The sequence below is a fragment of the Perca flavescens genome, chromosome 4 (genome assembly GCF_004354835.1).
Source record: "Perca flavescens isolate YP-PL-M2 chromosome 4, PFLA_1.0, whole genome shotgun sequence".
NCBI lineage: Eukaryota > Metazoa > Chordata > Actinopteri > Perciformes > Percidae > Perca > Perca flavescens.
Window position 1 is genome coordinate 39,996,966 of NC_041334.1, and position 27,500 is coordinate 40,024,465.

Sequence of the window (27,500 nt, forward strand, 5' to 3'; positions counted from 1 at the left end):
ATGGACTCTGTAACATTATTTGTGGAAAAAATGCCTTGGTTACCTCTGGGACCACTAAGGTCTATATAAAAGAGACTTCAGATACAGTATTAGGGGACCACTAAGGTCTATATAAAAGAGACTTCAGATACAGTATTAGGGGACCACTAAGGTCTATATAAAAGAGACTTCAGATACAGTATTAGGGGACCACTAAGGTCTATATAAAAGAGACTTCAGATACAGTATTAGGGGACCACTAAGGTCTATATAAAAGAGACTTCAGATACAGTATTAGGGACCACTAAGGTCTATATAAAAGAGACTTCAGATACAGTATTAGGGACCACTAGGGTCTATATAAAAGAGACTTCAGATACAGTATTAGGGGACCACTAAGGTCTATATAAAAGAGACTTCAGATACAGTATTAGGGACCACTAAGGTCTATATAAAAGAGACTTCAGATACAGTATTAGGGACCACTAGGGTCTATATAAAAGAGACTTCAGATACAGTATTAGGGGACCACTAAGGTCTATATAAAAGAAACTTCAGATACAGTATTAGGGGACCACTAAGGTCTATATAAAAGAGACTTCAGATACAGTATTAGGGGACCATTAAGGTCTATATAAAAGACTTCAGATACAGTATTAGGGGACCACTAAGCTCTATATAAAAGAGACTTCAGATACAGTATTAGGGGACCATTAAGGTCTATATAAAAGACTTCAGATACAGTATTAGGGGACCACTAAGGTCTATATAAAAGAGACTTCAGATACAGTATTAGGGGACCACTAAGGCCTATGTCATGACTTTGTGGTGATGTCTGAAGGTCTACCATGGACTCTATAACCTTGGTTACCTTGTTTCAAGCCATTCTAGCGTGGTATAGAAAGCCTGCAGGAAGACTCGGCTCGATTTCTGCCAGTTTTCATTAATATTCAACAAGCTAAGCTGCTTGACTCTGATTGGCTAACAGCTAGCCAATGAGAGCCTGGCTGTCAGCATCCTTTACCCAGCCCAACTGGGCGAGCTCATGAATAGTAATGAGCTCAGGCAACATGATGTCAGAATGACCAGCTGTTGTGATTGGTCTGATTTCTCTGCTTTTTTCTGTTCAGTGGCTAGAGCTGACAGAGGAGGTAGCAGTTCATATCAGTTTGGGGCTAATGGACTACCAAACGCCGGTGCTCTGACAGAGCTCCAGGGCCTGCAGCTCCCCTCTTCCTGCTAGCTAAATGCCCGGTGTGTGTGAGTGAGAGCACGGTCAGCGAGCTTGTTACACCAGCAATCTGTTACCACAGGTTCCAGTTAATCTATTAATGTGTGTAATTATAATGTGTTGAGTTATTTAAACGAACGATTGGGGAAATAAACGCCTCTTGTCCGTGAGTCTCATTGATAGAGCCTGCGGCTGGATGTAGCTCTATCAATGAGAGCTAGCTAGCTCCTCCTAGAATTCCTCTGAAATTCACAAATATTCATTAACTTGAAATCGGACACCGTTGTTAGCTTTATAAAACATTTAGTTAGATGTTGTATAAGTGGCGTGACGAAATTCAAACTGTAAATATACTTAAATTACGACCGAAAATGAAGCTAACTATCCATGATTTGTAGCTACACATAGATAGGATTGAAAGGACAGTCGCAGCTAACAAAACACCTAGCCTTCATTAACTTGAAACCGGACACCGTTGTTAGCTTTATAAGACGTTTAGTTAGATGTTGTATAAGTGGTGGGACATGTGTGTAAGTGTGGTAAGAGATTGCTGGTGTAACAAGCTCGCTAACCGCGCTCTCCCTCTCACACAACGGGCCATTTAGCTAGCAGGAAGAGGGGAGCTACAGGTCCTCCGACACACAGTCTTACCAAATTTGAAATAAGCCATCAATTTTCGTAAAACGTTCCATATTTGAGCTTTATATAGTTGATTTCTCGCTTAAAAAAAAGTCTCCGAAGTGAATTTAATAACGAAATGGCCCGATAAACAATGTATAACTTTGCAGTGAGACCTGCTGTCGAGTCTCCCATGTGTTTCTATGTAGTTTGCTCAAACCAATCAGCGCGTAGCTCATTCTGAATATTCATGAGCATAACATATTTGGAAGAAAAGCTCTTGTTCCAAATAGAGCCATATTCACAGGGTAGTTAAGGGCCTAATAAAATAGCATTCGGGCAATTTTCAGCCCAACCAATGTTACATACCCTATTAGGAGACCTTAAGGAACAGTGTAAAATACCCTATATAATCATTCTATCACCTCTTTAAAGTTTTTTTTTTCTCAAATGATATCAATCTCAAACTAAGGCATACATTAAACATACACAAATATTACATTAAGTTGTCCAATTTAACTTTCAGAATTATAAGTTTCAACCTGAGACTGATCTGTATATAGGCCAATATATTATATAAGTTATACAATATATAAAATAAGCTATACCTATTTTCATTTATATATTTGATTACAATGCTAAACAGCTCTGTTACACTTATGCTATTAGGTCGTTGATTAGCTGTTTCTCCGCAGAGAGAGAGAGAGAGAGAGAGAGAGAGAGAGAGAGAGAGAGAGAGAGAGAGAGAGAGAGAGAGAGAGAGAGAGAGAGAGAGACACAGAGAGAGAGAGAGACACAGAGAGAGAGAGAGACACAGAGAGAGAGAGAGACACACAGAGAGAGAGACACAGAGAGAGAGCGAGAGACACAGAGAGAGAGAGAGAGAGAGACACAGAGAGAGAGAGAGAGACACAGAGAGAGACAGAGAGAGAGAGAGAGAGACAGAGAGAGAGAGAGAGACACAGAGAGAGAGAGAGACAGAGAGAGAGAGAGAGAGACAGAGAGAGAGAGAGAGACAGAGAGAGAGAGAGAGAGAGAGAGACAGAGAGAGAGAGAGAGAGAGAGAGAGAGAGAGAGAGAGAGAGAGAGAGAGAGAGAGAGAGAGAGAGAGAGAGAGAGAGAGAGAGAGAGAGAGAGACAGAGAGAGAGAGAGAGAGAGAGAGAGAGAGAGACACAGAGAGAGAGAGAGAGACACAGAGAGAGAGAGAGAGAGAGAGAGAGAGAGAGAGAGAGAGAGAGAGAGAGAGAGAGAGAGAGAGAGACACAGAGAGAGAGAGAGAGAGAGAGAGAGAGAGAGAGACACAGAGAGAGAGAGAGAGAGAGAGAGAGAGAGACAGAGAGAGAGAGAGAGACAGAGAGAGAGAGAGACAGAGAGAGAGAGAGAGAGAGAGAGAGAGAGAGAGAGAGAGAGAGAGAGAGAGAGAGAGAGAGAGAGAGAGAGACAGAGAGAGAGAGAGAGAGAGAGAGAGAGAGAGAGAGAGAGAGAGAGAGAGAGAGAGAGAGAGATGCACAACAATCAGCTGTTTTTCCGCAGGGGTTGTCAACGCGTCAGCTCTTTAGATCAGATTGTGGTCTCCACTACCTATTTTCGTGTCTTTGTTTTTGGTAGTTGTTGTGTTTGGTGTAGTTTCATCGTTGGGTCCTCTTCGTGGAATGGATGATTAAGTTAGACTCCATGTTTTCTGTTCTGTTGATCTGACGTCGTGCTATTATTGAGGTAAGCTAGTTTGATTTTGCAGTAGACACTGACATAGTTTTAGTTTTAATCACGTTTGAACTGGTTCCAAACTTTGGACAATTTCTGTTGTTTTCTCCAGCCGTTGATAACGTTGAGTTATCGAAGTTTCGAGACAAGTCATTTTGCATCGAGGATTTTTTGTAATCAAATTATTCGAGTTATTCGAGGAATCGTTTCAGCTCTAAAGATTATGTATAATTCGAAGGGTAAACCTGGAGAGTTTCAAAAGATGTGGGGTGGTTTTCTAGCGTATGTGGACATGGTGTTCACAAAACTTCATTTATATTTACACAATGTCAGGTAATGGTTTAACATGCTTATACAACATTTGGTGCAGTTTCTAGTTTTATTTTCTTTGTTTTATATTTCTTGTCTACCTATCCCTGCTAGGTACTTCCTTCCTGCACCAGTCTGGTTTTAGGCTCATTTTGTTTTTGCTAGCTTGTTTTATGTTATACTGAAGGCTAGTATTCACTCTTACTTTTTTCTGTAAGAAAGTATGGTCGGACCTGTAGGGGTGGAGTGAGTGAGTGGGAGGGAGGGAGGGTGGGATGGGCTGATCTGGTATCCACTTCATATATCGCACGGCTTTTCTTATCACAGCTACGCAGATGACACCCACCTAATTCTCTCCTTTCCTGAGTCTGAAACTCACGTAGCAGCACGTATCTCGGCCTGTCTGACTGACCTCTCTTCTTGGATGTCCATTAACCATCTGAAACTCAACCTTGACAAGACTGAGCTCCTTTTCCTTCCAGGGAAGGGCTCTCCTACCCAGGACCTGAGTATAACAATCGACAACTCTGTGGTAGTCCCCACCCAGACTGATAGAAACCTGTGGTAGTCCCCACCCAGACTGATAGAAACCTGTGGTAGTCCCCACCCAGACTGATAGAAACCTGTGGTAGTCCCCACCCAGACTGATAGAAACCTGTGGTAGTCCCCACCCAGACTGATAGAAACCTCTCATACAGCACACTAGTACTCTCATACAGCATACTAGTACTCTCATACAGTACACTAGTCCTCTCATACAGTACACTGGTACTCTCATACAGTACACTAGTCCTCTCATACAGTACACTAGTCCTCTCATACAGTACACTAGTCCTCTCATACAGTACACTAGTACTCTCATACAGCATACTAGTCCTCTCATACAGTACACTAGTCCTCTCATACAGTACACTAGTCCTCTCATACAGTACACTAGTACTCTCATACAGCACACTAGTCCTCTCATACAGTACACTAGTCCTCTCATACAGTACACTAGTACTCTCATACAGCATACTAGTCCTCTCATACAGTACACTAGTCCTCTCATACAGTACACTAGTCCTCTCATACAGTACACTAGTCCTCTCATACAGCATACTAGTCCTCTCATACAGCATACTAGTCCTCTCATACAGTACACTAGTCCTCTCATACAGTACACTGGTACTCTCATACAGTACACTGGTACTCTCATACAGTACACTGGTACTCTCATACAGTACACTAGTCCTCTCATACAGTACACTAGTCCTCTCATACAGTACACTGGTACTCTCATACAGCACACTAGTCCTCTCATACAGTACACTAGTCCTCTCATACAGTACACTAATCCTCTCATACAGTACACTAGTCCTCTCATACAGTACACTATTCCTCTCATACAGTACACTAGTCCTCTCATACAGTACACTAGTCCTCTCATACAGTACACTAATCCTCTCATACAGTACACTAATCCTCTCATACAGTACACTAGTCCTCTCATACAGCATACTACATACATACCTAGTCCTCTCATACAGTACACTAGTCCTCTCATACAGCACACTAGTCCTCTCATACAGTACACTAGTCCTCTCATACAGTACACTAGTCCTCTCATACAGCACACTAGTCCTCTCATACAGTATACTAGTCCTCTCATACAGTATACTAGTCCTCTCATACAGTATACTAGTCCTCTCATACAGTACACTAGTCCTCTCATACAGCACACTAGTCCTCTCATACAGCACACTAGTCCTCTCATACAGTATACTAGTCCTCTCATACAGTATACTAGTCCTCTCATACAGTACACTGGTCCTCTCATACAGTACACTAGTCCTCTCATACAGTACACTAATCCTCTCATACAGTACACTAATCCTCTCATACAGTACACTAATCCTCTCATACAGTACACTAGTCCTCTCATACAGCACACTAGTCCTCTCATACAGTATACTAGTCCTCTCATACAGTACACTAGTCCTCTCATATAGTACACTTGTCCTCTCATACAGCACACTAGTCCTCTCATACAGTACACTAATCCTCTCATACAGTACACTAATCCTCTCATACAGTACACTAGTCCTCTCATACAGTACACTAGTCCTCTCATACAGTATACTAGTAATCTCATACAGTACACTAGTCCTCTCATACAGTACACTAGTCCTCTCATACAGTATACAGTACACTAGTCCTCTCATACAGTACACTAGTCCTCTCATACAGTACACTAGTCCTCTCATACAGTACACTAGTCCTCTCATACAGCACACTAGTCCTCTCATACAGTATACTAGTCCTCTCATACAGTACACTAGTCCTCTCATATAGTACACTTGTCCTCTCATACAGCACACTAGTCCTCTCATACAGTACACTAGTCCTCTCGTACAGTACACTAGTCCTCTCGTACAGTACACTAGTCCTCTCATACAGTATACTAGTAATCTCATACAGTACACTAGTCCTCTCATACAGTACACTAGTCCTCTCATACAGTATACAGTACACTAGTCCTCTCATACAGTATACAGTACACTAGTCCTCTCATACAGTACACTAATCCTCTCATACAGCACACTAGTCCTCTCATACAGCACACTAGTCCTCTCATACAGCACACTAGTCCTCTCATACAGTACACTAGTCCTCTCATACAGTATACTAATCCTCTCATACAGTATACTAATCCTCTCATACAGTATACTAGTCCTCTCATACAGTACACTAGTCCTCTCATACAGTATACAGTACACTAATCCTCTCATACAGTACACTAGTCCTCTCATACAGTACACTAGTCCTCTCATACAGTACACTAGTCCTCTCATACAGTACACTAGTCCTCACATACAGTACACTAGTCCTCTCATACAGTACACTAGTCCTCTCATACAGTATACTAGTCCTCTCATACAGTACACTAGTCCTCTCATACAGTACACTAGTCCTCTCATACAGTATACTAGTACTCTCATACAGTACACTAGTCCTCTCATACAGTACACTAGTCCTCTCATACAGTATACTAGTCCTCTCATACAGTACACTAGTCCTCTCATACAGTACACTAGTCCTCTCATACAGTATACTAGTACTCTCATACAGTACACTAGTCCTCTCATACAGTACACTAGTCCTCTCATACAGTATACTAGTACTCTCATACAGTATACTAGTACTCTCATACAGTACACTAGTCCTCTCATACAGTACACTAGTCCTCTCATACAGTACACTAGTCCTCTCATACAGTATACTAGTACTCTCATACAGTACACTAGTCCTCTCATACAGTACTTAACCCCATTAAAAAAGCCCAATATTCGGCCGAATCTGAAGCCCAATCCTGGATTCGGTGCATCCCTGGTTTATAATCTTTGAGATAAATCAAATATCAGCATACAGCAACATTAAAGAGACCTTTTAACATCCCTTCTGTCTGGTAAAACTCAACAGCTTGCTGTACATAGATTAAAGAAAGCCACAGAGGAGTATTATGGGGTAAGATGTTGCTCACTTTGATTTATTTTTTTTGGAGCCCAAACTGCAGTGAGCATGGTCTTAAAGGAGAACTCTTGTTGTCACGTAAGGTCCCTGTTCATGTTGTACAGACATTTTAATTGCATGTTGTGTCTGTTAAGAGGCACAAAGGCACTCTTTATCTTATCTTACGTTTTTTTTTTTGCTATCATCAGTACTCACATAGATATAGCGATCAAGATTAACGTAAACATTGCCCGGAGTTCTCCTTTTTAAGCTAAATATTTCTTAACATTAATTGAAATGCGTCCATGGCCCTGAGGGTTAGGGTTAATTTGCCAGTTTGTGAAGCTGTGTAGCTGATTATGTTTAGACACCATTTAATATTAGAAAATTGGCTTGTTGTTAGGGCTGGGGAAAAAATCAATTTGATTTTAAAATCGAGTTGGTAGGTCAAATCGATTTTTTTTAATCCAAATACAGTATAAATAATTAGGATGTTTAACAATCTTTGTTGCACACTGCACAGTGGCTTTTCACTTAGAGAAAGGGTTTGCCTTTGCAATTTTGTTTATGTTGATGCACTTTAATTAAATACAATAAATATATATTTTTAAAATATATTTACAGTTTGCAGTTATTTTGTTTTAAATGGAGGGGGGAATCGAATCGAATCGTAAATCGAGCAGATTTTTTTAGGGAAACAAATCGCCCAGCTCTACTTGTTGTATTAAATTAATATAAAGGTTTTGTAGAAAAACTTCCGTATAGCATCTAAACATTTGGAATGATACCAAGCCTGAGTCAGAACTGTGCACCTTAGGGCCAGGTTATATGTGTTGAAATAAGCAAAAGTGTGGGTGGACGAGCAGTGCTGATGGAGTATATAATTGAATGCATGGATGCTTATGGAAGTAGGAATTAGTGTTTGTAAGGCATGTATGGGAGAACAGAAGAATGCAGGAAGGATGGCTCTTTTGCACAAGTATAGAAAACGGTAATTTGCAATTTGCAGAGCTCTTTGAGTAGCCCAAATGCTTACTGTACATTTGTCTTGTAATTGTTTGAACCCTGTGCTTGTTGTGTGTCTCTGTTGTAACTCTTGCAGCCATTTCTCTTGGTGTCCAAAACAAATTTCTCCTTTGGGAGACTAATAAAGATACTTTTTTTTTACTTTTTGTATAGGAGCAGCTTTATTGTAGCCAGGTGAGAGTGTCCTGATCTGGTGAGCTCCAGTTCTCCTCTCAGATCAGTCTGGCATCTTGAGATAGAGAAAATTTGGAGCCGTTCACCAAACGACCGACCAATCAGCGTTGAGTTTTGAGGCGGGTTTAGGTGTGAACCAATGAGAAGCGACTGTTCAGTCTAAACAACGTGGAGGCTTCCTCGGATGAGATGAGCGTAGCTATCGCAGCAAGTTTTATCTGAATTAGAAAGTAGTCCTTCATTGAAAGAAGAGCAAAAAACACCACTGGAGGCTTTTCTCGGAGGAAAAGATGTTTCTGCTCTTCTCCCGACTGGTTTCGGCAAGACTTTGATCTGATTGGTTGATTTGGCCCTATAGTTCTATAGGTGGTGATAGACAGATGGTTTATCCAATCAGCTAACCAGGATTTTTGCCCCTTCCCAAAATTTCTTCAGTGGAAAGTAGGGCTTTGACTTTTGCCCAAAAAAGTTTGTTTGTTTATATATATTTAAATATTTATTAATAATATTTTGACCATTAAATGCCTTCAGTAAGACTTATATATTGATATCAAGTCAGACCCAAGATTAAACACAAACAGTATACTTTCAACAGGAAGTTCGGAGCTTTCAAGTTTAACAGCAAACACATTTACAAAAAATAACACCCATAACAGGTTCGAATATTAAGGGCTGCCTAATATTTGTTTGAATATCACTATTTTTTAAAAATATTCAAATGATATTCGAATAACGAAGTTGGGAGTCAAAGCCCTAACGGAAAGTTCCCAGACGGATATGCCGAGCAAATGCGAAGCGATCCATCTGGTGGAGTCAGGTTAGTTTTACTGTGAAACTAGTCCAGGTTAGTTTTCTCTGACCCTTCTTTATCTTAAATCCCTTTCTCCTTTTGCAGGAGGAGGCACGGTGCGTCCGCCAGGAGCCATGTGCCTCCCTCACACCAACAACATGGACAACAAGTTACAGGGGGGGGGGGCTGCACCGAGACCACGGGCGGGAGGCGTTCCACTGGAGCCTTTCATACACCAGGTCGGTAGGAATGGGCTGACTCAAACACACAGCTGGAGAAAATCAAATATCACAATATGTTTGACCACATATATCAATGCCGATATTGTAGGGTTGAGATTTGGTGCTTTCACAACATTTTATATATACAGTACAGGCCAAAAGTTTGGACACACCTTCTCATTCAATGAGTTTCCTTTTTATTTTCATGACTATTTACATTGTAGATTCTCACTGAAGGCATCAAAACTATGAATGAACACATATGGAATTATGTACTTAACAAAAAAGTGTGAAATAACTGAAAACATGTCTTATATTTTAGATTCTTCAAAGTAGCCACCCTTTGCTTTTTTATTAATAAGGAAATAATTCCACTAATTAACCCTGACAAGGCACACCTGTGAAGGTAAAACCATTTCAGGTGACTACCTCATGAAGCTCATTGAGAGAACACCAAGGGTTTGCAGAGTTATCAAAAAAAGCAAAGGGTGGCTACTTTGAAGAATCTAAAATATAAGACATGTTTTCAGTTATTTCACACTTTTTTGTTAAGTACATAATTCCATATGTGTTCATTCATAGTTTTGATGCCTTCAGTGAGAATCTACAATGTAAATAGTCATGAAAATAAAAAGGAAACACATTGAATGAGAAGGTGTGTCCAAACTTTTGGCCTGTACTGTATGTGTGTGTATATATATATATACAGTATGGATATAATAATTCAGTGGTTAAAGGCACTTAATAGATCAGCTAGAACAGTCTGGTAAGTTCAGAAAATTACATCACTTACTGACACTTTAAAACCAGGAAAAGACTTATCCAAAATTATTAATCTGTGTGTGTGTGTGTGTGTGTGTGTGTGTGTGTGTGTGTGTGTGTGTGTGTGTGTGTGTGTGTGTGTGTGTGTGTGTGTGTGTGTGTGTGTTTGTGTGTATATGTCTGTATGTGTGTGTATATGTCTGTGTGTGTGTGTGTGTGTGTGTGTGTGTGTGTGTGTGTGTGTGTGTGTGTGTGTGTTTGTGTGTATATGTCTGTATGTGTGTGTGTGTGTGTATATGTCTGTGTGTGTGTGTGTGTGTGTGTGTGTGTGTGTGTGTGTGTGTCTGTGTCTGTGTATATGTCTGTGTGTGTGTATCTGTGTGTATATGTCTGTGTGTGTGTGTCTGTGTGTATATGTGTGTGTGTGTGTGTGTGTGTGTCTGTGTGTATGTGTGTGTGTGTGTGTGTGTGTGTGTGTGTGTGTGTGTGTGTGTGTGTGTGTGTGTGTGTGTGTGTGTGTGTGTGTGTGTGTGTGTGTGTGTGTGTGTGTGTGTGTGTGTGTGTGTGTGTGTGTGTGTGTGTGTGTGTGTGTGTGTGTGTATGTGTGTGTGTGTGTGTGTGTGTGTGTGTGTGTGTGTGTGTGTGTGTGTGTGTGTGTGTGTGTGTGTGTGTGCGTGTGTGCGCGTGCGTGCGTGCAGGTTGGGGGTCACACCAGTATGATGCGTTATGATGACCACACGGTGTGTAAGCCTCTGATCAGCAGAGAGCAGCGCTTCTACGAGTCTCTCCCTCCAGAGATGAAGGAGTTCACCCCAGAATATAAAGGTCAGTGCCAGCCCATGATTTAGATTTAGATTTAGATTTTTTTTATTGATCCCAAAAAAATGGGAAATAATGGTGTTGCAGCAGAAAAAAATATCAGACACACAGCACACATACAGAGTATATGTTAAATAATAGGAAACAATATACATTAAATAATAATTGAATACTACACAAGCAATATTTAAAATATATACAATTTGGAAATAAAATGTACAACTGATTCAACAGATAGGCCTATAGATAAAGTTAATGTACAAGTTGGGGAGTAAAAATGTACAACTGTTTCCCTAGTAAAGATAATAATATGATGTTCAGTGTTAGTACAACCAGTGTTGGGAAAGTTCCCTTTCTACATGAACTAGTTCAAAGTTCAGTTCACACATTTTAAAATAAACTAAGCTCAGTTCATAGTTCATACTAGTTCAACATTTTTAACTAAGTTCACAGTTCTAAAAATGAACAAGTGTTGAACCCTACTGAACGAAGGTAAACTGAGAGAGCAGACACCAGAATGAAGGAGTTCACAGTAATGTCAGCTTTTCTTTGAGAAAAGAACAAAGAACGTCACTGAAGTCATTCTTAAAAAAGGAAGATGTGTTTAAAGTTGAATCTATCAGCTAGTGTTGCTCTGATTGGTTGGAGCACTGTCCTATTGGTGCAGAAGGAATTTGAAAGACAACAGTTTATCCCGCCCCTCGGATTGAGATATAAGACAATTCATACAAACATAATGTTGCATAAGTTAGCATGCATAGACATATGCATACTTTTGTGTTCTTGTATTGTTAAATGTGTCTAAACTCAGTTTTATAGTGATTTTTACATTCATTTAAGTTCATATTTTATTTCATGTATGAGATGTATTTATTGTATGTATTTTAATAGTCACAAATTTTATATTAATACTCTGTCATTTCTGTTTTAATTTTAAAAGCCTAACCAAGGACAGGGGTTGCAAATTAGTCAGGCTATAAACCTGTATGCATGGCATCTACTTTGTATTCTTTATAAAGCAATGTTCTATGCATTTGTCCCTGCCAAATAAACATTAAATAAAAATAAATAAATGAGCCCTGACCAATGGTGCGTTCAAAGACCCAACATCTGGATGTGGGTCTGGCTTAATGGTTAGTGGTTCTACATCGTGAACACATTCTCGGCTGAAGGCTCTTGTACTGAGCAGGGCTGAACCATTTGGGGAAAAAATCCAATTGTGATTTTCCTGCCAGATATTGCAATTTATTTGTATTTTATTTACGATTCAATTTTCACTTTCTATGCACTTTCTAGGATCATGTTAAATAAAGTAATAAAATAAGAAAGATCCACTGAAAACAGGACATGTCTGTAAACAATCTGTGGTAGGCTACATTATTCCAGCAATTATCTTATGAAAAAAACAGTAAAATATAATAATTAAAAGTGGAATAAAAAATGTTAAATCACACGTTACACCAAACATTCAACTAAATATTTCACATTCGATGAATCGCGGTACTGAGACTGAGTGTCAGCTACTGTCTCACAGCCTCAACACAAGATTACAGATGAGTTTACTGTAGATAAATCCATCTAATCTGACTTCAGATCCACACACAATACTTACACACACAGATTGGCGCACAAGAAAATACAATCTGAAAGCAGCCCACAGTCATAATACATAAAAACACCCGATGCCAAGTCTACAATTATGTCATCGACAGAAGATGAAGACCAGTTCAAAGAGCCGCAGACTTAAAATGTGTTTTCATTCGTCATATAATTTATTTTAAGATTAGAAATGCTTTGATTTAAAGTGGAAAACGTGTGAACAACAATCATTTTGACTGGTATGTTTTATAAAATATTAAATAGGCCAGCAATAAAGAGAGAAACCGCCCAGAATTGTTGCTTTCAGAGGAGCCCAGGTCTCTTTTAGGGATTTGGGGGCTACCACACAATTCAAACACTGCTCTAATTGATCTCTACTCCTCTGTGTTCGCTGGCGGATGCAAAGGCAGACAGAAAAGACCAGAAGAGACAGAAGAGAGAGAGACCGAATCGCGGATGTTTACTGGCAGTGAAGTGGTTTAGCTGCTCTGTTTTTCATCACCGTAATGGAGCTGTTTCCACGTGCTTTTGCTGTAATAACAGGCCCAAACACACTCGGACAGCCAGCCTGCACACGCACACACACACACACACACACACACACACACACATAACACACCTTATCCTTATGTAAGTGACCTATTTATAATTTTAGCAAACTAGTAAGTCTCTTTGCTAGTTTAAGATCGCTGCAGTGGTCAGTTTCCCTTCCAGCACCCACGTCGTTTAAATAGTAAATGTACCTGCACCCATCTGTGGCCCATGAGCATGCTGGTCTTACAGGGAGGTGTGTTCAGGTGCATTCTGGGCGTGCTGGTCTTACAGGGAGGTGTGTTCAGGTGCATTCTGGGCGTGCTGGTCTTACAGGGAGGTGTGTTCAGGTGCATTCTGGGAGTATTCCTATCTTGAGGCAGTGGGAAGTGATCGCACCATTGACCAACAAAAACCTGGTCTAAAGTCAATAAAGCAGCATTTCATTGTTATTTTAACAGAGCATTAGTACAATGCTGCTAGACTCATGCACACACACACACACACACACACTATGCTTGTTACACACACACACACACACACACACACACACACACACACACACACACACACACACGCACACATGCAGAAGATTATTAATAAAAATATTAGGGTGTAAATCCTCCATCATAACAGCAATGCTCCAAGGTCCAAACACGCCTGGCTTTTAAAGGGAATGGGAGATGATCTCTGATTGGTTGATGAATGGGAGATGATCTCTGATTGGTTGATGAATGGGAGATGATCTCTGATTGGTTGATTGCATGTTACGCCCAAAACACACCTCTGATTAATGAAGACACTAAGAACAACCCTTTAGGACCAGGCACCCTAAACACAGACCCTCTTTACCGCCGTCAAACTAGCAAAAGTGGATTTGAACACGCCCTAAACACACCTGCTCCAGGCGCTTCACACCGTGACCTCAGATCGTTAGAATTGGGCCCGAAGAGAGATTTTGATGGTGGATGGAGCAGGTGTAGTCTGACTTACCGGATGTACAGTGCTGTTTGCCGTTCTCCTCCTCTTCCGCTATTAGCTAATAAACAAAGGACCACATGTGTTAAAAATCCAAATTTCAGGAACAGGAGTCTTCTTCTTGAAGACTGAAAAGAGCAAGAGAGCGGCTTTTTGAAGCGTGAAGGCTACCGTAGCTGTACCTACTGTGAACTGCGTGGTGAGAGAGAGCTGGTTGTGATATATATGATCTCAACGCTAGACGGGAGAAATTCCCAAACATTGGACCTTTTAAAGGCTTGTAAACCAAATACTACACAACCGGAAATCGTTTTAGCTCACAGCATTTGTCTAAAATACATTTACCTCATTAATTTGAATTATTTGAAGTTTTGGCCACGTTTAACATGAACATCTGACATTATAACATTGTAGATAAGACAGAAAATACAGAAAAGCATAATATGTCCACTTTAAAATGTTGCACTTTATAATTTACTGGATTTTTTCTTTTAAGATGATTTTTTTGGGGCTTTTCCGCCTTTAATTGACAGGATAGCTAGATGAAAAAGGGGAGAGAGAGAGAGGGGAAGACATGCAGGACATTGTCACAGGTCGGTTTTGAACCCTGGACCTCTGCGTCCAGGCATAAACCTCTCAGTGTATGTGCGCCTGCGCTACCCACTGAGCCAACCCGGCCACACACACTTCATAACTTAAAATACATCCCACGTTCCTCTCGTTCATGGAGGTACTCTACATGAGAGCTGGTGGTATAAACCCACTACAGTGAGCTGCAGTTGTCTGTATTCCCACCAGTTCACCTTGCTGGTGTTGTGGGCCCCAGTGCCATGACAACAGTGGTCCATAAGGAGTCTATATTTAGCCATGGACCTCTGGCCACTACCATTGTCCTGCTGATTAAATAAGAGCAGACAGACAGCTGCCCAGGGATGACTTTCTGAACCTGTCAAGGTTGTTTTGTCCAGAAAGTGTCTGACATTATTAGATCAGATGTCTCCTGGTGTGGAGGGGGTGAAGAAGTCCAGTTTCCTGTGGACAGAGCGCACACTCGGCGCTAGCCGGAGAAAGATTTTACTCTTCAGTTTGGAGTTGATTTTGGAGCAAACTCGACGCAAAATTAAATTTGGACATACAAGGAGGATGTTCAGTGATTAACTTAGAGGGGATGAGATGCTCTTCTCTGTTTGTAAAGCTAAAAATATCTGAAGCTCAATGTTTAAATAAATCTGTCTCTGATATTTTCTATCTGTCTTTTCTATCTCAATTGAATTTCCAGAACATTTGTTAAATCTTGGTACACAGATGTATGACAAATGACCGGAATACCCAACTTTAATCCTCCTCTTGTCCTTTGGTTCCCTACAATGCTCTTCACAAGTAAAATGAATGATCACTTCACTATTTCCATAGAATTTGGGTGTTTTATTTGATTTTATGTCTTTTGAATAAAAATAGCTTTGTTGCTCTTTGTCATAAAGTCTTCATCTCTGTGGAGCTCATTAGAATCTCTCATACAGTACCAGTCAAAAGTAGAGCCTGGGCAATAAAGGATTGTTAAAGGTCCCATGACATGGTGCTCTTTGGATTCTTTCATATAGACCTTAGTGGTCCCCTAATACTGTATCTGAAGTCTCTTTTATATAGACCTTAGTGGTCCCCTAATACTGTATCTGAAGTCTCTTTTATATAGACCTTAGTGGTCCCCTAATACTGTATCTGAAGTCTCTTTTATATAGACCTTAGTGGTCCCCTAATACTGCATCTGAAGTCTCTTTTTATATAGACCTTAGTGGTCCCCTAATACTGTATCTGAAGTCTCTTTTATATAGACCTTAGTGGTCCCCTAATACTGTATCTGAAGTCTCTTTTATATAGACCTTAGTGGTCCCCTAATACTGTATCTGAAGTCTCTTTTATATAGACCTTAGTGGTCCCCTAATACTGTATCTGAAGTCTCTTTTATATAGACCTTAGTGGTCCCCTAATACTGTATCTGAAGTCTCTTTTATATAGACCTTAGTGGTCCCCTAATACTGTATCTGAAGTCTCTTTCCCGAAATTCAGCCTTGGTGCAGAACTACAGCCACTAGAGCCAGTCCCACAATGTGCTTTCCTTAGGAAGTGCCATTTCTGTGTCTGTAGCTATTGAGGAGGAGAGAGGGGGGGCAAGGTGGAGGGTGGGGGTGTGGTCTTGACCAACTGCCCCTTTGCTCGTTTGAAAGCCATGATGTCTCTCTCTCTCTCTCTCGTGGGCCAAATTCTGGCAAACAGCCACATGCTGAGAATCAACAACACACCTTCCACTATTTCTGTGTGTCTTGGTATTGTAATAAATGTGTTATTTCTAAACTTTGTGTCGTTATTTTGCTCTGTCCTGTCAGGTGTGGTGATGGTTTGTTTCGAAAGTGACTCTGACGGCTACATCAACCTGGTGGCCTACCCCTACGTGGAGAGCAACACAGAGGGAGGGGCCGCGGAGCACGAGGAGCGCGACCTCCCAGAGAGGGAGCAGCCGAGGAGGAAACACTCGCGGCGCAGCCTCCATCGCTCATCCTCGGCCTCCGAACACAAGGAGGAGCGGCCCGACAGGAGGGAGGCACACGATACCGACACTTCTGATAGGTAAGAGCACATTAAAGGAGAAGATAGCAAAATAAACCAGTGGTGAAATAGTTAGTCCAGCTATCTTAGTAATAATTTAGCTATAAACAATTCCAAAAATGATCTGGTTCCAGCTTCTGTTTGGGGGGCAACTAAACAAAGACTTCACAGAACTGTCAACAGTCTACTTTGTGTGAATAGTTCAGACTAGAGGGTGACAATTTTTCAATGAATCTCACTGTTGGTAACGTGATAGGGACGGAATAGAGCGTAGAAATCAACCGGAACGGGACAGAGAAATGTCTGTTTTGAGTGTGAGAAGATCTCCGTTAGGAATTACATAATTAAACGGTCTAGGCCTGTAGGTAATCCATGTTACCTAGACCTGCAGGTAATACATGTTACCTAGACCTGCAGGTAATACATGTTACCTAGACCTGCAGGTAATACATGTTACCTAGACCTGCAGGTAATACATGTTACCTAGACCTGCAGGTAATACATGTTACCTAGACCTGCAGGTAATGTATGTTACCTAGACCTGCAGGTAATACATGTTACCTAGACCTGCAGGTAATACATGTTACCTAGACCTGCAGGTAATGTATGTTACCTAGACCTGCAGGTAATACATGTTACCTAGACCTGCAGGTAATACATGTTACCTAGACCTGCAGGTAATACATGTTACCTAGACCTGCAGGTAATACATGTTACCTAGACCTGCAGGTAATACATGTTACCTAGACCTGTAGGTAATGTATGTTACCTAGACCTGCAGGTAATACATGTTACCTAGACCTGCAGGTAATACATGTTACATAGACCTGCAGGTAATACATGTTACCTAGACCTGTAGGTAATACATGTTACCTAGACCTGCAGGTAATACATGTTACCTAGACCTGTAGGTAATGTATGTTACCTAGACCTGCAGGTAATACATGTTACCTAGACCTGCAGGTAATACATGTTACATAGACCTGCAGGTAATACATGTTACCTAGACCTGCAGGTAATACATGTTACCTAGACCTGTAGGTAATACATGTTACCTAGACCTGCAGGTAATACATGTTACCTAGACCTGTAGGTAATGTATGTTACCTAGACCTGCAGGTAATGTATGTTACCTAGACCTGCAGGTAATACATGTTACCTAGACCTGCAGGTAATACATGTTACCTAGACCTGCAGGTAATGTATGTTACCTAGATCTGCAGGTAATACATGTTACCTAGACCTGCAGGTAATACATGTTACATAGACCTGCAGGTAATACATGTTACCTAGACCTACAGGTAATACATGTTACCTAGACCTGCAGGTAATACATGTTACCTAGACCTACAGGTAATACATGTTACCTAGACCTGCAGGTAATACATGTTACCTAGACCTGCAGGTAATACATGTTACATAGACCTGCAGGTAATACATGTTACCTAGACCTGCAGGTAATACATGTTACATAGACCTGCAGGTAATACATGTTACCTAGACCTGCAGGTAATACATGTTACCTAGACCTGCAGGTAATACATGTTACCTAGACCTGTAGGTAATACAGGTTACCTAGACCTGTAGGTAATACATGTTACATAGACCTGTAGGTAATACATGTTACCTAGACCTGTAGGTAATGTATGTTACCTAGACCTGCAGGTAATACATGTTACCTAGACCTGCAGGTAATACATGTTACCTAGACCTGCAGGTAATACATGTTACCTAGACCTACAGGTAATGTAGGTTACCTAGACCTGTAGGTAATACATGTTACCTAGACCTGTAGGTAATACATGTTACCTAGACCTGCAGGTAATACATGTTACCTAGACCTACAGGTAATACATGTTACCTAGACCTGCAGGTAATACATGTTACCTAGACCTGCAGGTAATACATGTTACCTAGACCTGCAGGTAATACATGTTACCTAGACCTGCAGGTAATACATGTTACCTAGACCTACAGGTAATACATGTTACCTAGACCTAGGTTACATGTTACCTAGACCTGCAGGTAATACATGTTACCTAGACCTGCAGGTAATACATGTTACCTAGACCTGCAGGTAATACATGTTACCTAGACCTGCAGGTAATACATGTTACCTAGACCTACAGGTAATACATGTTACCTAGACCTGCAGGTAATACATGTTACCTAGACCTGCAGGTAATACATGTTACCTAGACCTGCAGGTAATACATGTTACCTAGACCTGCAGGTAATACATGTTACCTAGACCTGCAGGTAATACATGTTACCTAGACCTACAGGTAATACATGTTACCTAGACCTGCAGGTAATACATGTTACCTAGACCTGCAGGTAATGTATGTTACCTAGACCTGCAGGTAATGTATGTTACCTAGACCATGTTACCTAGACCTGCAGGTAATACATGTTACCTAGACCTGCAGGTAATACATGTTACCTAGACCTGCAGGTAATACATGTTACCTAGACCTACAGGTAATACATGTTACCTAGACCTACAGGTAATGTAGGTTACTTAGACCTGCAGGTAATACATGTTACCTAGACCTGTAGGTAATACATGTTACCTAGACCTGCAGGTAATACATGTTACCTAGACCTACAGGTAATACATGTTACCTAGACCTGCAGGTAATACATGTTACCTAGACCTGCAGGTAATACATGTTACCTAGACCTGCAGGTAATACATGTTACCTAGACCTGCAGGTAATACATGTTACCTAGACCTGCAGGTAATACATGTTACCTAGACCTACAGGTAATACATGTTACCTAGACCTGCAGGTAATACATGTTACCTAGACCTGCAGGTAATACATGTTACCTAGACCTGCAGGTAATACATGTTACCTAGACCTGCAGGTAATACATGTTACCTAGACCTACAGGTAATACATGTTACCTAGACCTGCAGGTAATACATGTTACCTAGACCTGCAGGTAATACATGTTACCTAGACCTGCAGGTAATACATGTTACCTAGACCTACAGGTAATACATGTTACCTAGACCTGCAGGTAATACATGTTACCTAGACCTGCAGGTAATACATGTTACCTAGACCTGCAGGTAATACATGTTACCTAGACCTGCAGGTAATACATGTTACCTAGACCTACAGGTAATACATGTTACCTAGACCTGCAGGTAATACATGTTACCTAGACCTGCAGGTAATGTATGTTACCTAGACCTGCAGGTAATACATGTTACCTAGACCTGCAGGTAATACATGTTACCTAGACCTGCAGGTAATACATGTTAATACATGTTACCTAGACCTGCAGGTAATACATGTTACCTAGACCTGCAGGTAATACATGTTACCTAGACCTGTAGGTAATACATGTTACCTAGACCTGCAGGTAATACATGTTACCTAGACCTGCAGGTAATACATGTTACCTAGACCTGCAGGTAATACATGTTACCTAGACCTGCAGGTAATACATGTTACCTAGACCTGCAGGTAATACATGTTACCTAGACCTGTAGGTAATACATGTTACCTAGACCTGCAGGTAATACATGTTACCTAGACCTGCAGGTAATACATGTTACCTAGACCTGCAGGTAATGCATGTATAGTGTAGCCTAAATTTCCGAGGCAACCTCAGTGATTTGTCCGCGATTAACCAAACGCACACACTGGCTAGTGATCGGGATATGACGGGAGTATTTTCGTGGGCTCGGGATGGGATGGGAGCAACAATTGATTCCCGTGTCACCCTCTAGTGCAGACCATTAAATCCATTGTAAATACAAGTGTTTGAACACAGGGGCACCAACAGTCATTCTTCTAATATTAATGATCCTCTCCTCCTCGCTTCAGTCTGGCAGAGCTGAAGAGTCCCAGGCTCGACCCAAAGATCCACTCGGACGTTCCCTTCCAGATGTTGGACTGGAACAGCGGTTTGAGTTCAGAGATCAGCCACAACCCCTGGAGCCTCCGCTGCCACAAACAGCAGCTCAGCCGCATGAGATCTGAATCCAAGGACCGGAAACTCTTCAGTATCCTTCCTCAACCTGTCTCATTCACTGACACTCGGCAGTCCTTTTCCATTTGACAGAATAATGTAAATCCAATTGCTAGCTTCATCCACAGCATTAAAATCTAAGAAAAAACTGCCTGAAGGAATGTAGCTGTAGAAATGATCTAAATATGTATATACAAGCACTGATGTTTTTACATAGTACTGTAACCATTGTAAATGTAGTGATGCTGGCTACATAATATGAGCCAGGAGAAGTCAGCTACTGCCCACACTTCTGATTGGTGGTTTTAGTTGTTGAGTATGGAGTTGTGTACTGTTGCAATAAGGCACTGAATGTAAATGTCAGTGAGACCAGACTCATCTCATGGCGTGGTGTATGTATGACAAGCCAATTGGTCTGCCATTAATGGCGTATTATCAAGACGCATACTTCTTTTTAGAGTGTTTGGCCTCCATTGACTTACATTACCTTGCGATTGCGTGTGAATTGACGCCGTAGCAAGTAGTATGAAAGGATGAAAATCTGCATAGGGAGGTTGGTTGGGGGGTTGGGGGGATGGGTCAAACAACAGGACTTACACCCAGGAGACCGGGGATCAGGTCCTGCGTGTCGTTTTCTCGCGATAACACGCCAAGTGGCGTGTATGTTTACATCTGCTGTATACAGCGTAGACATACACGCAGATAGCTCAAAATGCATCTAGATAACACGTCACTTAGAAAGGGGGCGTGTATGTTTACACAAAGAGGTGTTAAAATTAATCAAATAATCGATGCATGGAGTAGTGAGCTTACCATCTTGGTTGTGACGCTCAAAGAAATGTATCCACTGACTTTCCCGCGTTATTATGGAACCCACGCAACTTCTAGGCAAGACCTGCCCTTCAGTAGCATTCACACACTGGTATTGGCCAAGGTAACTTAACCCGATTTGTTCAGGTCCTATCCCCCCCCTATTTTTAAGAGTATTTTTTGGGGGGCTTTTCCGCCTTTATTTGACAGGACAGCTAGGTGAGAGAGGGGGGAGAGAGAGAGAGAGAGGGGGAAGACATGCAGGGAATCGTCCCTGGACCTCTGCATCGAGGCATAAACCTCTCAGTATATGTGCGCCTGCTCTACCCACTGAGCCAACCCGGCCACCCAATCAGCTATCTTAACCTTAACCACTCGAGGTCGGTGCCTAACCCCAACCAATCGAGCTGCTTCGTAGGGCGGGACTTGCCTAGAAGTTACGTGGGATCCATAATAACGCCTCTTTCCCATTTGTCTATGGGAAAAAGTCTTTTTGGGCCAGAGGGCATCATGTGACGGACAAGGAAGTTGCAATTCCACTGCTTGGCCGCTGTGTTTCTTTCGCTTTAAAGCCCGGCGGGGTCTGGGTATCTGAGGTTATCCGGTCAGAGGTTGTGCTTTGATTTTCAGCTTCAAAGAGAGCCGACTGCAGCTGTCTGGAAACAGAAACACACACTGTGTCCTCCACAGAGGCCATCTGCCTTCAGTCCCAGCAGATCCAGCAGGGCTGGTTCTCTGTGCACACACATGGTGCATTCAGATTATCGAAGGTATCACCGTCCAGTCATCATCTCTGCGGCGGAGAGCTTAAAGAGCTCATATTCTGCTCATTTTATGCTCATTTTCAGGTTCGTAATTGTATTTTGAGGTTGTCCCAGAATAGGTTTAATTCAATTCAATTCAATTTTATTTATAGTATCAAATCATAACTTTACAGATAGAGTAGGTCTAGACCACGCTCTATAATTTACAAAGCCCCAACAATTCCAGCAATTACAGTAATTCCCTCAAGAGCAAGCAGTGCGACAGTGTTTACATGGTTTAATTATCAAAAAACACCATATTATTGTTGTGCTGCACATTGCTGCAGCTCCTCTTTTCACCCTGTGTTCAGGTCTCTGTTTTGGCTACAGAGTGAGACATCTTTTCTTCTATACTATCTTTGTTTGTCGTCGCACATGCTCAGTAGCTCAGAAAAAAGCATAAAACATGACTAATCGACCGAAACGACCGATTAGTCGACTGATCGACTAAGAGGTGGCAGCTCTGGTAGTTTGCTCCTTAACTGCATCATTTGAACCAGAGTTCCTGTTGTTGGAGAACGTGGTTCACCACTTCTCCTACCCCTGCATCCTGGACCTGAAGATGGGCACCAGGCAGCACGGAGACGATGCCTCCGAGGAGAAGGCGGCGAGGCAGATCAGGAAATGTGAACAGAGCACTTCGGCAACGCTGGGAGTCAGAGTGTGTGGCATGCAGGTACAACAACTGCCCCTAAGGTTCAGACAGCATCATCGCATACAGTACAGGCCAAAAGTTTGGACACACCTTCTCATTCAATGCGTTTCCTTTTTATTTTCATGACTATTTACATTGTAGATTCTCACTGAAGGCATCAAAACTATGAATGAACACATATGGAATTATGTACTTAACAAGAAAGTGTGAAATAACTGAAAACATGTCTTATATTTTAGATTCTTCAAAGTAGCCACCCTTTGCTTTTTCATTAATAAGGGAAATAATTCCACTAATGAACCCTGACAAAGCACACCTGTGAAGGTAAAACCATTTCAGGTGACTACCTCATGAAGCTCATTGAGGAATCTAAAATAGATTCAGGTCTAGAGAGGAGAGAGAGAGGGAGAGAGGAGAGAGAGAGAGATATATGTGTATATGTGTGTATATATACACACATATACACATATGCATATATATATACACACATATACACATATACATATGTATATGTGTATATGTGTGTATATGTGTGTATATTTACACATATACACTTGAAAGCTAGAGACGTGAACATATCACCAGAATGATTGACAACCAGGAGGACCAATAGTCTTGATGATCCACCCGGAAAAAGGAAAATCCTCCACTATACCTTTTAAATACAATAAATATATATTTTTAAAATATATATTTACAGTTCGCAGTTATTTTGTTTTTTTAAATGAAAATGGGGGAAAATCGAATCGTAAATCAAGTTTTTTACAAAAGAAATCACAGATTTGTCCCGGCTCTGCTGTGAACAGCTGTTCTGGTGTCGTGTCTCTGCAGGTGTACCAGCTGAGCACCGGTCACTACCTCTGCAGGAACAAGTACTACGGCCGTGGCCTGTCGATCGAAGGCTTCCGCGAGGCCCTCTACCAGTACATGCACAACGGAAAGGGACTGAGGCAGGACCTCTTTGAGCCAATCCTCAATAAGCTTCGCACTCTGAAGGCGGTGCTGGAGAGGCAGGCATCCTATCGCTTCTACTCGTCTTCACTGCTCATCATCTATGAGGGAAAGGTGAGCCGGGCCTGGGATGGATGAGGGCCCATTTATTCTTCAGGGTTAGTCAGGGGACTTACCTTTGTCAAGTTTGGGGGGTTTTAGAGGCGGAGATCTTTGCCCGAAACCCGAATTTGTATCATTTTACTCGGGCTCGGGCCGGGCTCAGACTCGTGCCTATGGCCTCCGTTAGTCATGAGTACATCATGTTAAAACATTAACATGACTCATTCTTAACAAAAGGTAAAAGAGCTGTGTGTGTGTGTGTGTGTGTGTGTGTGTGTGTGTGTGTGTGTGTGTGTGTGTGTGTGTGTGTGTGTGTGTGTGTGTGTGTGTGTGTGTGTGTGTGTGTGTGTCTCTGTGTGTGTGTGTGTGTGTGTGTGTGTGTGTGTGTGTGTGTCTCTGACTGTGTGTGTGTGTGTGTGTGTGTGTGTGTGTGTGTGTGTGTGTGTGTGTGACTGTCTGACTGTCTGTGTGTGTGTGTGTGTGTGTGTGTGTCTGTTTGACTGTGTGTGTGTGTGTGTGTGTGTCTGTCTGACTGTCTGTGTGTGTGTGTGTTTGTGTGTCTGTCTGACTGTCTGTGTGTGTGTGTGTGTGTGTGTGTGTGTGTGTGTGTGTGTGTCTGTCTGTGTGTGTTTGTCTGACTGTCTGTGTGTGTCTGTCTGACTGTCTGTGTGTGTGTGTGTGTGTCTGTCTGTCTGTCTGTCTGTCTGTCTGTCTGTCTGTCTGTCTGTCTGTCTGTCTGTCTGTCTGTCTGTCTGTCTGTCTGTGTGTGTGTGTGTGTGTGTGTGTGTGTGTGTGTGTGTGTGTGTGTGTGTGTGTGTGTGTACCCGTTTTACTATATTCGTGGGGTCCAAAAACCGGGGACTACAGTATACTTGTGGGGTCTGCACAGCCTCGTGGGGCCAAAATGCTGGTCCCCACGAGTTTAAAGGGGCTGTTTGAGGGTTAAGACTTGGTTTTAGGATTAGGGTTAGAATTAGGTTATGGTTAGGGTGAGGGTTAAGGTTAGGCATTTAGTTGTGATGGTTAAGGTTAGGGTAAGGGTTAAGGTTAGGCATTTAGTTGTCATGGTTAAGGTTAGGGTAAGGGTTAAGGTTAGGCATTTAGTTGTGATGGTTAAGGTTAGGGTAAGGGTTAAGGTTAGGCATTTAGTTGTGATGGTTAAGGTTAGGGTAAGGGTTAAGGTTAGGCATTTAGTTGTGATGGTTAAGGTTAGGGTAAGGGTTAAGGTTAGGCATTTAGTTGTGATGGTTAAGGTTAGGGTAAGGGTTAAGGTTAGACATCTAGTTGTGATGGTTAAGGTTAGGGTAAGGGTTAAGGTTAGACATTTAGTTGTGATGGTCAAGGTTAGGACAAGTCCCCAGGGGAAAGATTATGTCAATGACAAGTCCCCACAAAGATAGTAATACAGACGTGTGTGTGCATGTGTGTGTGTGTGTGCGAGTGTGTGTGTGTGTCTGTCAGACTGTCTGTGTGCGTGTGTGTGTGCGTGTGTGTGTGTGCGTGTGTGTGTGTGTGTGTGTGTGTGTGTGTGTGTGTGTGTGTGTGTGTGTGTGTGTGTGAAAAAAAAAAAAGCCTGAACCCGTTTACAGCCTGACATTATTCAAATGTGCACACACACACACACACACACACACACGCACACACGCGCACACACACGTGCACGAGCGTGCGTGCACATTTGAATAACATCTTTTTAAAAAGCCGTCAATTAGAGCTGGCCAATATATGGATATTATATCGATATCGTGATATGAGACTAGATTTTGGATATCGTAATATGTGTGTTGTCATTTCCTGGTTCTAAAGGCTACATTACAGTAAAGTGATGTACTTTTATGAACTTACCAGACTGTTCTAGCTGATCTATTATTCACCTTTACCCACTTAGTCATTATATCCACATTACTGATGATTATTTATCTAATTTTATTGTAATTCTTTCATCTAATATTTTGTAAAAGCACCATTTGCCAGCCCTACAATATCGACATCGAGGTATTTGGTCAAGAATATCGTGATATCTGATTTTTTTTTCTCCAAATCGGCCAGCCCTTCGTCAATCAAAATGTACTTGTCGGGCTCGGGCCTTGTCACCGAACGTTGATACTTTTATGGCACCGGAAACAATTATCCAGTCCTCTGAGTATCGAAAAATCACTTTTTCATCAAATCGCAATTTTTGCAAGTTCCCCTAATTTCATTGCATTAAATTGCATAAATATCATATAGCATATTCCATCGCATTTTTTAAGAAAACGTGCTACATAATCAAGGACTTTTGCCCCGCAACAATCACAAAACAACTCATAATTTTTCTGGAAGGACTGATTATAATGTAATGTCGGCCTAACAACATTTCTGTTTACATATTCCGGTATGTTTTACACATTCAGTGGAAGAGCCATGTGCTCAGTGCTGTATAGTTTTATGTATCCAGTTTATTTAGTATTAGAGCACTGCAGAATGTTTGGTTTTTGAAGCTCGAAAGCTCTGAATTAAATCTCCTACATCACGTGTGTGCAATTATGTGACATTCAAAGCAGAATTTGGCAGCTTTGCCGATTCTGAGACTCAGAAACTCCCCCAGAAGAAGAAGCAGAGAGAGAGTTTTAATATTCAGCCTGAGAAACTGGTTGTTGTTTATAAAGTATCATGTTTTTCTTGATTTGCTAAATTCTACGATGGCTAAGGAACTCTTTTGATGACTTTTGTAGGACTTCATGTCAACAAAATGTCGGAAAAAGCAACAAATTTACAAAAAGGTGACAAATGTCTGAGAAAGCCACAAAAAAGTTGGAACAAAAACAACAAAAATGAGGAAAAAAAGCTCGCAAAATGTTTAAGAGAAGTGACATGCAGTAACAAAAGCATGTCAATAATCTCTCCATGTCTGGCCCTCGGTGGGATTCTCTTTCTCCAGTGTGGCCTTCTGGGAAATTGAGTTTGACCCCCCTCCTGTCCTATCAAATCGAATCGAATCGCTGACCTGATAATCATAATCGAATCAGGAGTCGTGTTGGTAGGTCAAATCGATTCATATTTTCAAAAGAATCGATGTTTAACGATCTTTGTTGCACACTGCACAGAGACTTTTCACTCAGAGAAAGGGTTTGCCTTTCCAGTTGTGTTTTATGTTGATGCACTTTAATTAAATACAATAAATATAAATTTTTAAATATATTTACAGTTCACAGTTATTTTGTTTTAAATGGAAGGGGGGGGGTCAAATCAATAAATCAAGTTTTTTATAAAAAAATCACAGAGATAGAAACAGATAGACACAGAGACAGAGAGACACACACAGAGACAGAGACAGACAGAGACACACACAGAGACAGAGACACACACAGAGAC

General features: G+C 41.4%; 1 protein-coding gene and 1 long non-coding RNA gene across 5 annotated transcripts in view; one reads left to right on the forward strand and one right to left on the reverse strand.

Moving 5' to 3' along the window:
* The window catches only part of ip6k1 (inositol hexakisphosphate kinase 1), a 55,607-nt gene that overhangs the window by 27,003 nt on the left and 1,104 nt on the right, over positions 1 to 27,500 (forward strand). For 2 of the 4 annotated variants that reach the window (XM_028575732.1, XM_028575731.1), the window contains exons 4-9: positions 9,430 to 9,563; positions 11,006 to 11,132; positions 16,619 to 16,859; positions 20,681 to 20,859; positions 22,939 to 23,114; positions 23,925 to 24,158. In XM_028575732.1, coding sequence (XP_028431533.1) covers positions 9,459 to 9,563; positions 11,006 to 11,132; positions 16,619 to 16,859; positions 20,681 to 20,859; positions 22,939 to 23,114; positions 23,925 to 24,158 — 1,062 coding nt within the window. In that variant the 5' untranslated portion in view covers positions 9,430 to 9,458. Of the gene's footprint in view, positions 1 to 9,429; positions 9,564 to 11,005; positions 11,133 to 16,618; positions 16,860 to 20,680; positions 20,860 to 22,932; positions 23,115 to 23,924; positions 24,159 to 27,500 lie in introns of all 4 variants that reach the window. The other 2 variants (XM_028575729.1, XM_028575730.1) reach the window with 1 other exon arrangement.
* Positions 8,655 to 27,500, reverse strand: part of LOC114554115 (uncharacterized) — a 22,786-nt gene continuing 3,940 nt past the window's right edge. Inside the window, exon 3 of the long non-coding RNA XR_003692389.1 lies at positions 8,655 to 8,693. This is a non-coding gene — a long non-coding RNA (uncharacterized LOC114554115). The remainder of the gene's footprint in view (positions 8,694 to 27,500) is intronic.